We start from the raw sequence: 12,730 nt of genomic DNA on the forward strand, positions 1-12,730 counted from the left end.
AAAACCAAAAATAAACAGCTGGGACTATATTAAGCTAAAAAGCTTCTACACAGCAAAAGGAACAACAGAGAGAAGAGACAACCTGTTAAATGGGAGAAAATATTTTCAAACTTCATCCAACAAGAGACTAATATTCAGAATATACGAGGAACTCAACTCAATAATAAAAAAAACTCAATTAAAAAGACATTTCTCAAAAGAAGACATGTTGATGGCCAACAAGTATGTGGGAAAATGTTCAACATCACTAATCACCAGGGAAATGCAAATCAAGACCACATGAGATATCCTCTTCCCTCAGTTATAATGGCCTTGATTAAAAATACAAAAAATAACAGATATTGGTGAGGATGCAGAGAAAAGGAAGCTCTTATACACTGTTGGTGGGACTATAAATTTGTACAGCCATTATGAAAAACAGTATGGAGATTTCTCAAAAAACTAGAACTGGAACTACCATATGATCCAGCCATCCCACTACTGGGTATTTATCCAAAGGAAAGGTAATCAGTATATCAAAAGGATACCTGCATGTTGTATGTTGATTGTAGCACTTTTCACAATAGCTGATACGGAATCTTAAGTGTCCATCAATGGGAAATTCGATAATATAAATGTGGAATACTCTTAGTCTATAAAAAAGTGAAATCCTGTCATTTGCAGCGACATGGATGGAACTGGAGGTCAGTATGTTAAGTGAAATAAGTCAGGCACAGAAAGACAAATATCACATGTTATCTAAGAAAGTTGATCTTATAGAGGTAGAGAATAGAGTGATAGGTATCAGAGCCTGGGAAGGGTGTGTGGTTAGGCGTGGGAGATAGAGGGAGATTGGTCAATGGGTACAAACCTACAGTTAGATAAAAGGTGTAAGTTTTAATGTTTGATAGCAGAGCAGGGTGACTATAGTTAGCAATAATGTGTATTTCAAAGTATCTGGAAGAGAGAACTTAAAATGTTCCCAACACATAGAAATGATAAATACTCAAGGAGATAGATACCCCTAATACTCTGATTTGATCATTACATATTCTGTACGTTCAACAAAATATCACGTGTACCCCATAAATATGTAAAATATTATGAATCAATTAAAACTGTGCCTCGGACTCTGAGGTGCCTCTTTGATTTGGTCTCCACTTAAATGCATTATTTTTCAAACTTTATAGTTTATCAAAACTAATGGAATTCATGTACTTTACAGCTTAATGGACTCATAATGGATGATTACGTAACTTCAGAACCCATTTTGTTAAATGAAGTGACATTTTATGCACTATTAAGCCAACTAGAATAATTTTCTTGCTCTTAGCCATAACTTCACTGTGTCCTTATTGAAGAAATTCTGGGATGTGTTGTAGAAGGTTTTGATAGAAGAGAGTGTTTCTAAAGATACGTGAAAACAGGGCCTTTTTCCATTATTCCATCAAGAAAAATAAGATAGACAAAACTCATGAAATGGGAAAGTGGTTGAAATGCCCTAGTTTGTGTTATAATGCTTTAAATTATATTTATTTCATAATAGTTCTATTGGGAAGGGGGATTTTAAAATTACTGCCTTCAAAGGCCTTACCAGTTATAAGAGCATGTATATGTGTGTGTATAAAATAAAACGTTAAGAACTATACTTTCAGCATTTCATATTTTTGTCATCTTAGGTATTTAAAGCAGTTCAGGAAGATAACCCTTGTGTTTTTACAATATGAACAATTTTATTTCTAATACTTTTTATGCAATAAACTGCCTAAAAGACTAGAAAAGTAGTTTGCTGAGTCCTAGAGGGATAACTATAATGTAAAACTAACCTGTAGTATATAAGGTACTGTCCTGGGCCTTGACAGTACCTTATATACTGCAGGTTAGTTTTATATTATATGTTGACAGTTTCCCCCAATTCCTTTGCAAATGTGCTCAAAATTATATAACTTCCCTCCCTAACCCCTCTGAATATATGTGAGTTATAAAAAGTAGAAGCAAGCCAACAACAACAACAAAAAAAGTCATAAAAAAGTATCAATGATTCCACCCACTCGCAGCTACTGTTATTGACACTTTTGGTGTAAACTCCTACGTATATCACATTTTTTCCCACAAAAATATTTTTTTCACTCTGCTTTTTTCATTTAAGACATTCCTCTGTCACTACGTATATTTCTGAATGGCTGTGTTTTGTTGTATGTGTTCACTCTATTTATGCTGTTCTCCAACATGTATCATTTAGGCTGTTTCCAATTTTGTTTCTATTAAAACAGAATTGGTATAAACAACCTTATAGCTAAATTTTCATTCCGTTATTCAACAGGTATTCATTAGGTACCTATTGTATGTCAGCCACTGTATTTGGCTTCGAGTTACAACAGTGAGCACTACTATTAGAGTGATTACTCATGTGGAATGTGCAGGAGAGCAGATATTAATCAAATAATTGTACTGCTGTTTATGTAGTTTATAACTGAAATGGATACTGTGAAAGAAAGGAATAATGTACTGTGTGAGACTAAGGCAAAGGACCCTGATGGGCTGGGGAAGGCATTATTGAGGAAATGCTATTTGAGCTGTTGATCAACTAGTTGAAAGAGGTTGAAGGGACCACAGGGGAAGGTGTTATAGAGAGATTATTCCAGACAGAGTAGACATTACTGTGTAAAGACCCTATGACAGAAAGGATTATGGCATGTTTAAGGAACTGAAAGAAAGGCAGTGCGGCCTAAGCACTGAAAGCAGTGGTATAAAATATAACTGGAGAGGTATTCAGGGGCCAGACCAAGCAGAGCCTTATAAGCCGTGTTACAGATTTTAGTTTTTATCCCGAGAATGATAGGCTACTGCTTAAGGGTTTTCAGCTGGAAGGGAAATCTGATTGCAGGGTGAACTTACTAGATAAGGGCAAAGCAGATGCAGGGAGATCAGTTAGGAGATTGTTGCAGTGGTTTATGCGATAATTGATGATAGCTTAGATTAGGTTTATGGTTAGAAATGGAAAGAAATAGATTCAAGAGATTTTTAGGAGATAAAATTGATTCAACTTAGAGCATATTTATAAGGGTTTTTTTTTTTTTTTTGGCATAAATTCCCAGAAGTAGAATTCTTGACACAAAGGGCAATATTATTTTAAAAGCTTGTAAACGATAGCAAATTGCTCTCCAGAAAAATTATTTCAGCGTATTCTCCATTAACAGTGTATTAGACTGCTCATTTTCATATGCCCTCAGCAGTAATAAGCAGTATCTTTTTTTTTTATTCTTTTCTTTTTATTTTCAGTGTTTTTTGGGTATGTTTTATTCTTTTTAATATCTTTTCCAGAAATCAAGTTAATATTTTAATTTTTAAATGGGGATTGTTTTGCCAACCATAATAATATAGTAGTTTTAGAATATATATATATTGGTCTCCTTAGTTTGGTATTAGAAAGTGTGGTTTTTATTCTTAATTTTCTCACTCTGAAGCTGAAAGTAAAGCAAAAGGATTTAATGGGAATGTTGTCTCAGGAACATGGAACAAAGAAAAAATGTGAGATGCATTTAGATCAGATTAAGTATTACTGGAAAATTGCATTTGTGAGGAAATTTTCAGTAACTCAACTTTGTTTGATATAGGCAATACCAAACCCTCTGCTTTCCTAAAAGGAGTATTGCAACTCTGCTCTACCATGAGTTTAGACATGGGACTCCAAAATATTTTAAATAAAAAACTGACAAATAGCCAAAATGTATATAAATTTTCTACTACAAAAATGGAAATATGGAAAATTTCTTTGAATTTTCTGTAGTGTTTTGGTAGCTTAATAAATAAATGTATAGTACATATCCCTTCATGACCACTAAATTACTTTTTTAACAATATGAGAGTGGCTAAAATTGAAAGTAAGACATTTAAGAGAAATAAATAACTTTTTTAAAGTAATTGAAATAGTTAATTTTTCTCCAAAATATTTTGAATTTGAAAGATATTAGCCTTAGATTCAGAATAAAAGTTATATTTGTAATGTTTTCATGTATTTCTCAATATATAAATTCTATATTATTGAATTATGGTTATATTTGAAATGACATGTTATTCACTGCTTTGTTTTCTCTCTTTCAATAGTTAAAAGATGTTGATACTCGGAAAATCATAAAAGCAATGCTTTCTTATGTGTGGCCCGAAGACAGGCCAGATCTACGAGCTAGAGTTGCCATTTCGCTTGGATTTTTGGGTGGTGCAAAGGTAAGAAATTATGCATTGTTTGGTTGCTCTAACTAAGAAATACTACATTTTCTAGTTATGAATCCTGGGCCTGGTATAAATCACTTTTGGGGTAGCATGACCAACCAACTTTTAGGACCCTCATTTAGTTTACATAATTATTTTATGCAGTCATTAGAAATTATATGGTAATCTGTTTATCTCTGGACCAGACTTCTCACAGAATTAGTGGAATTCACTCCTAAAGCCATTGTAAGATATAGGAGCATTGATTGTAACAAAGCATAAGCACCTTTGTAAAAGAAGATTTTTGGAACCTCTTTGGCTCCTACTTAATACATATTTTTGGTAAGCTTGGTTCCCAGATCCCAGTAAATTGAAAAGAGGATGAAGCCATTTTAGAAACACTGATAGCCATAAGTAATAAGTAACAGCTTAATATCAAGAGAAAAGCTAAAAAACAAAACAAAAACAGCCACAAAACCTGACTGTTTTGGTACGTTCAGTATAGGAGCCCTCTGCATTTCATCAGCCTTCTCAGTTTGTCATTGTACTATATAAAGCTAAGTTATAATGATGACCTTGAGTTTTCAAGAAAATACAACCTTGTTTCCAATTTAGTCAGATTTTTCTTTCTTTTCCTTGATACGGAGTCTCACTTTGTTGCCCAGGCTGGAGTACAGTGGCACAATCTTGACTCACTGCAATCTCTGCCTCCTGGGTTCAAGCGATTCTCCTGCCTCAGCCTCCTGAGTAGCTGGGATTATAGGCACGCGCCACCGTGCCCAGCTAACTTTTGTATTTTTAGTAGAGACAGAGTTTCACCATGTTGACCAGGCTGGTCTCTAACTCCTGACCCCAGGCAATCCTCCTGCCTCGACCTCCCAAAGTGCTGGGATTACAGGCATGTGCTACTGCACTCAGCCCCCAATTTACTCAGATTTTAAAGTCAGGGAAGTATATGTTTATAGGTATACTATATTGTCATGATGAAGTCTCAGGAATGAGACTGCTTGGGCTTTGCCACCTTGTAACCTTAAGCAAGTTGTTGAGTCTGTATGCCTCGGTTTCCCCATTTGTAAAATAGGGTTGTTATAAGGATTAAATAAATTAACATATAAAAGACTTATAACAGTGCCTGGCAGGTAGTAAAATACAAGTATTAAAAATAAATAAATTTAGATTTCCAAAAATAATGGTTAAAAGTGTTTGCTTAAAATGAGTATAAGGAGGTTTGGCTATAATTTGGCTACCACTCTTATATATGGATTAATATTTTATTTTAGAACTCAGTTCTTACCACTTATTGTTTCCCTGTATCATGTATACTCTCCTTTATTTGCTCATTCTTTTCCCTACCCTAAAAATATTAATTGAGAACTTATACACACTACTGTTCTTGGCATTGCAGAGTATTCAAATATGAACAAAGCAAATTTCTTTCCTCAAACCATATGGGATAAGGCAAGCTTTATTTTATTGCCCTAATAAAAGGTAGGTCATAAATGATTTAAAGAAGTGCCAGTCAGGTGTTGTAGGGTTTCAGAGGAAAGTTAGGAACCACCATCATGGGGAGTTAGGAAAGGTTTCACAGAGGAGATGACATCTGAGATAGGCCTTGATTGATGAGTAGGATTATTACAGGTGTAGGAATAACATGAAAAATGGCCTAGTTGTGAGAGGGCATAATATGTATAGAGAAGTGAATAGTCTATCTTGGCTCCAGTGAGGGTAAGTTGTTTCAGAGAATTTGCAAATAAGCTTGGAAAGACAGATTAGAGCTCGTAAATGTGAAATATTGTAACTGTGAAATAGAAAAATGTATTTAATTATGTGGGAAGTAGGAACCTGTATTTTGAATAGATGAGTAATAAGGTTAGAACTGTGTTTTAGGAACTTAATCTGGCCATGTGTAAAAGATGAATTCAAGTGGTGATAGACCTAAAGTAGGGATACCATTTATTTCACACATTCATTTCAGCAAATGTTTACTGACCAGTTATAAGGCTCATATAATAGTCTAGATAAGAATTAATAGCAGTTTGTACTGAAGTGGTAGTAGAAATTGCAATATGGAGGAAAATGCAAGAGATACTGTGCAGTAGGGGAGATAGAGTCAACAATACTTAGCAATGGATCAACTATTAGAAGTTAAAAAAAAAAGTAGGATTCCAGGATGAGAGAATAAGAATGCCTTTAACAAAAGCGGGTATAATCAGAAGGTCTTGTTTGGGGAAAATGAAGATCTTGGTTTTGGACATGTTAAGTTTTAGGTACTAGCAGAACACCCAGATAGAGATATTCAGCTGGTAATACAAAATGTGAAACAAGCTCAGGAAGGAGCCCAGGTCTAGAGAGATTGAGATGACAGTTGAAACAGTGCAAATTAGTGAGTTCAGCAAGGAAAAAAACACAAGTAGAAGGAAAGAGAAGACAACTAGGGACAGTACCTTTGATTAATGTGTTCCTCTAGGGAAGTAAATAGAGGAAACTGAGAAGGAGTGACCGAAGAGTTAAGAGTAAAGCCAAAATAACTCACAATCAGACTCTATTTCATGTCTCCTTTCTCATCTGTAATGTCTGTTGAGTACTCTCCCAGTGGATCTCACCCATTCTTGGGGAAGAGTACTTACTTAAATCAAGATGCTGAGCAACAGATCAAGAACACATTTTTTGTTATATTTGTTTAAACTGAACAGAGGGAACAATATTACAAATGTAATTTTAATAGGTATTGTTGAAAAATTTTAACCCTCGTGCATTTTTAGCATAGTACTGGTTGCTGAATTGTCTTTTACATGTAAATTACCTAAGGATAAATATGGTTCTGAGCTCATATGCTCCTTTGTTAGTTGAATGCAAGTACTTTGCTGACAAGTTAAAGGCAGATTGTTTTCTACACTTTCTTTTTAATTGAAGAGAACAGGTTAGAACATGACTAATTAAGCTAGCCAACGTGGGGAGTCTTAAGTAATGGCATTTGTATTAGAATTTATTTTTAGAGTGAGTTCCAGTCCTTTAAAATACAGATTTCTGTTGCTTAGTGACAGGTCAATATCAGGGTATGAAACATAGATCTAAACTAACTTCCTTAATGACTAAAATATTTTTAGAAGGTTAATATTTGGTTCTTTAATCAACAACTACTGAGTGCCCATAAGATGGAAAATGCTATACTAAACTCATGTAAACTGATTGCAAATAAGCAGAAGGGAATATAGAAAATCCTCAAAAAGAATGTTTAATTTCTTTTGAATCAGGAGAAGGAAGAAATTACCAGATGTTATGATGAGTGCCTGCTAGTACTTTCAAAGCATATAGAAAACAATTTTCTTTTTACAAAACAGAAACTAGATCATAGAATAACTTTAAACATGTAGAACATAGTAGTAGCATTTGACTATTCCTAAAAGCATTTGCACAGCTTTGTAGACTGTCCATTTAAAAGTGCTTGCTCTTGCAAATAATTAAAAAGTGATCATTGTTTATTCTTGAGTAGTATTGCAGGTGTGTTTTATAATTGGTGTGGAAAGATGGATTGTTATCCCCTTTTATCCTTGACTTCCTATTTTTCATCAAGCCTGAATATATATGCTTTGACATATAAACACCTTGGATCAATCTAGGCCTCTTTATATTCTAATCTTTCCTATCTTCTCCACATATTCTGGGGATTTTAGTGCAGTGTTCAAGAATCTTCTCAGCTCTAAATGCCACCCTGCCATCTGCATGGCTGTAGTGGTATCATAACTAGGCATGAAACATAGATGAGGAAGAAGAAAGAAAGGATTATCAAATAAGAAGAGGAAAACAGGAGGAAGATTTTGTGCCTAATATATGGGAGCATAGCATACCTTCTGCTTACTTATTTACTTTTTAATGTTCTTTTGATTCTGAGGGTCTTAAGGCTATCATTGTCTCCAGCAAAAATTTTAAAGATAAACGGTATTATGTAGAGATGCTTTGGAGTCCAGAGTAGACTAAGAGAGTGGATTGGTATTTCTTTTAGCAGAGTTGCAGCAATTCTATTTTAATATGTTTGGGTTCTATATAAGATGTATTTTAGGGGTTCCACTACCAAGAGAGACAAAAACAAAATGCCATTTGTATTCATTCCTTAAATCCCTACAAATCATATGCAATGTATTTTCTTACCATCTATACATATATCATAGGAGTATCATATTATTAATCTGGGAAATTTGAGGTCTTCTATGATGTGTGGTTTTTTTTTTTTTGATGGAGTTTCACTCTTGTTGCCCAGGCTGGAGTGCAGTGGTGTGATCTCTGCTCACTGCAAACTCCGACTCCCAGGTTCAAGCGATTCTCCTGTCTCAGCCTCCCAAGTAGCTGGGATTACAGGCGGATGCCACCATACCTGGCTTATTTTTGTATTTTTAGTAGAGATGGGGTTTTCTCATATTGGTCAGGCTCATCTCAAACTCCTGACCTCAGGTGATCCACCCGCCTCAGCCTCCCAAAGTGTTGGGATTTACAGGCATGAGCCACGGCACCCGGCTAACCTAATTCAACCTTTCTATTAGTATTTTACATACAACCATGCCAGGATTTAGGGAAAATGTAAAACATATTTATTGAAATCATTTGATTTTATAAAATGTATGTTACCTTTAATATTACCAAAAGACGTTTATTCATATTCTCTAACCACTGCCATCTTGGAAACCACTTAGATGACAGAAAAACTGGGGACAAAGGAAATTAAAGTATCAAGTGCAAAAATAAGCTATCTTTACAATTATAATAATTTCAAGGGAGAGTGATTTATAAAAATAAACACCCTTTTTCTTCAGAAATGCATCTGTTATATAAAGTATGACAGGTAATATATATATTGAGCAAATATTTATTGACTAACAAATAATGATTTTTATATATATATAAAAATATATATATATGACATGATAGAAACATCCAAAAGGAGAGACAAATGAAGCTGTAGTAGTGTACCAACAATTAAGCATATAGGGAAAGCTTTATGAAGGATTTAGCATTTTTTAATAACTATTTTGACATTTGTAAAATTAAAACATTTATGTACTTATTCATTTTTTTTGAAATTTTTCTGAAAAATATTTTTTAAAATGAGGCAGTGCTACCTGATGCCTTTAATTGAGAAGTATGAATTTTACCCTGTTTTATTATTATTATCATTATTATTATTATTATTAAAAGACTATATCTTGGAGAAGTTTTAAGTTTACAGAAAAATTGAACAGTAAGTACAAAGAGTTCTTATATATACCCCTTTTTTCCCCCCCACAATGCAGTTTCTTCTGTTATTAGCATCTTGCATTAATATGGTACATTTGCTAAAACTGATGAACCAATTATTTTTAAAAGATACATTATTATTAACCGAGTCCATAGTTTACATTAGGATTCAATTTTTGTGTTCTACAGTTTTATGGTTTTTGGGAAATATATAATGTCATGTATTCACCATTATGATATCATATATCATATAGAATAGTTTCCCTACCCCCAAAATCCCATGTGATCCATCTATTCATCTGTCCTTCCTTCCTCCAAAATTCCTAACAACAGTGATCTTTTTACTAACTCTCTAGTTTTGCCTTTTCTAGAATGTCATATAGTTGGAACAATATGGTATGTAGCTTTTTCAGACTGGCTTCCTTCACTTAGCAATATGTATTTCAAGATATTCATTGTGTGTGTGTGTGTGTGACCTGATAGCTCTTTTCTTTGTATCACTGAATAATATATGGGTGTACTATAGTGTGTTTATCCACTCACCTGTTGAAAGACATCTTGGTTTCCTTTAGATTTTGGCCATCGTTGATAAAGCTGTAGTAAACATTTGTGTGCAGGTTTTTGTGTGGCCATAAGTTTTCATCTCATTTGGGTAAACACCAAAGAACACAATTGCTGGATTGTCTTGTAAGACTATGTTTTGTTTTGTAAGAAACTCCTAAATAACCTTTTATAGTTGGTATACCGTTCTACATTCCTACAAGCAATGAATAACAGTTCCTATTGCTCCACATCCTCACTAGCATTTGGTGTTAGCGATATTTTAGATTTTAGCCATTCTAATAGGTGTGTAGTAGCATCTCACTTTTGTTCTAATTTACAAATGCCTAATGACATATGTCGTTGACGTCTTTTCATACGCTTTTTTGTCATTTGTATATCTTATTTGGTGAAATGTCTGATCAGTTCTTTTGCCCATTTTTAAATTGGATTGTTTTCTTATTTTTGAGATTTAAGAGTTCTTTTGTAATTTTGGATGCAAGTACATTATCAGACAAGTCTTTTGCAAATACTTTGTCCCAGTCTGTGGCTTGTCATCTTATTCTCTTAACAGTGTGTTTTGTAAAGCAGATTTTTTTAATATTAATGAAGTCCTACTTACCAATCTTTCATAGATCATGTTTTTGGTGCTAAGTCATTGCCAAACCCAAGGTTACCTGGATTTTATCTTACGTTATCTTCTAGATGATTTATAGTTTCATCTTCTACATTTTGGTCTATGATCTATTTAGAGTTAATTTTTATGAAATATGTAAGGTCTGTGTCTGGATTCCTTTTTTTTTTTCATTGGCATGCTCAGTTGCTCCAGCATCATTTATTGAAAAGGCTATCTCTTCCCCACTGGGTTGCCTTTGCTCCTTTTGTGAAAGATCAGTTGACTATATTTTTGTGAGTCTGTTTTTGTGTGCTGTCTCTTCTATTTCCATTGATCTATTTGTTTGTTTTTTGACCAATACCACACTGTCAGGATTACTGTAGCTTCATATAGTAAGTCTTATAGTCGGGTAGTGTCAGACCTCCAATATTGTTTTCTTTTTCAGTATTCTGTTGGCTGTTTTGAATTTTTTGCCTTTCTATATAAACTTTAGGATCAATTTGTCCATATCCACAAAATTGCTTACTGGGATTTTGATTGGGGTCACATTGAATCTATAGATCAAGCTGGAGAAAACTGACATCTCAACAATATTGAGTCTTCCTATACATGAACATGGAGTATCTCTCCATTTATTTAGCTTCTTCGATTTCTTTCATATGAGTTTATAGTTTTTCTCATATACCTTTTGCACACATTTGTTAGATTTGTACTGAAGTATTTCATTTTTTGTTTTTAATTTAAATGGCGTATTTTTTATTTCAAATTGCATATTGTTCATTGGTGGTATGTGGGAAGGTAGTTGACTTTTGTATATGACCTTGTATGTTGCAACCTTGCTGTAATTGCTTATTAGTTCTAGTAGGGTTTTTTGTTGATTTTTTTTTCAGATTTTCTATATAGACAATTATATCACCTGCAAAGACAGTTTTATTTCATCCTTTCTAGAATGAATACCTTTATTTCCTTTTCTTATCTTATTGCATTAGCTGTGACTTCTAGTAGTATTGAATGTAATGTGATAAAAGAGGACATCCTTGCCTTGCTCACAGTTTAGTTTCCCACCATTAAGTATGCTATTAGCTTTAAGGTATTTTGTAGGTGTTTGTGATCAAGTTGAAGTTTTCCTCTATTCCTAGTTTGCTGGGAGTTTTTGTAATAAGTAGGTGTTGGAATTTGTTAAATGATTTTTTTCATCTGCTATCATTTGATTTTTCTTCTTTAGCTTGTTGATGTGATGGATTACATTAACTGATTTTCAAATGTTGAACCAGCTTTCCATACCCAGAATAAATTCTACCTGGTTATGTTGTATAATTATTTTTGTACATTGTTGGGTATGATTTGGTAATATTTTGTTGAGGATTTTTGTATCTATATTCAGGACAGAGGGTGGTCTGTACTTTTCTTATAATGCCATTGGTTTTGATATTAGAGTGGTACTGTTTTCATGGAATGAGTTAGGAAGTATTCCCTCTACTTCTGTTTTCTGGAAGAAATTATAGAGAATTCACATCATTTCTTCTTTAAGTAGTTAGTAAAATTCACCAGTGAAACCATTTGGATCAGTGCTTTCTGTTTTGGAAGGTTATTAATTATTGAATCAATTTCTTGAATAGATACAGACCAATTGAATTTATCAATGTATCTTGTATAGGAAGGGATCTTTTAAGGAATTTGTCCATTTCATCTAAGTTATCAAATTTGTTGTACTAGAGTTGCTCATACTGTCCCTCAATTATTCTTTTAATGTTCATAGAAACAGTACTGAAGGCCTGCCTTTCATTTCTGATGTTAGTAATTTGTCTTCTTTCTTTTTGGCTTGATTAGCCTGACTAGAGACTTAGCAATTTTATTGCTGTTTTCCAAGAGCCAGCTTTTGGTTTTGTTGATTTCCTTTTTTCAATTTCATTGATTTCTGCCCCAATTTTTATTCTTCTGCTTACTTTGGATTTAATTCGCAATTTTTTTTTTATTTTCCCAAGATGGAAACTTAGATTATTCATCTTAGGTCTTTCTTTTCTAATATTTGCATTCAGTGCTATAAATTTCTTTTTAAGTGCTCCTTTTGCTGCATCCCACAAATTTTGATACATTATATCTTCCATCTTTATTTAGTTCAAAATATTTTTAGATTTCTCTTTAGTCTTTGAC

General features: G+C 33.5%; 1 protein-coding gene across 6 annotated transcripts in view; it reads left to right on the forward strand.

The window, feature by feature from the left end:
• ABCB7 (ATP binding cassette subfamily B member 7) overlaps window positions 1-12,730 on the forward strand; it is a 112,061-nt gene that overhangs the window by 55,395 nt on the left and 43,936 nt on the right. For 4 of the 6 annotated variants that reach the window (XM_025372307.1, XM_025372304.1, XM_025372305.1 and 1 more), the window contains one exon: window positions 4,087-4,206. The exons of the other annotated variants lie outside the window; for them this stretch is intronic. In XM_025372307.1, coding sequence (XP_025228092.1) covers window positions 4,087-4,206 — 120 coding nt within the window. The remainder of the gene's footprint in view (window positions 1-4,086; window positions 4,207-12,730) is intronic. 6 annotated transcript variants of the gene reach the window in all.

This window comes from Theropithecus gelada, chromosome X, assembly GCF_003255815.1.
Source record: "Theropithecus gelada isolate Dixy chromosome X, Tgel_1.0, whole genome shotgun sequence".
NCBI classification, from domain to species: domain Eukaryota; kingdom Metazoa; phylum Chordata; class Mammalia; order Primates; family Cercopithecidae; genus Theropithecus; species Theropithecus gelada.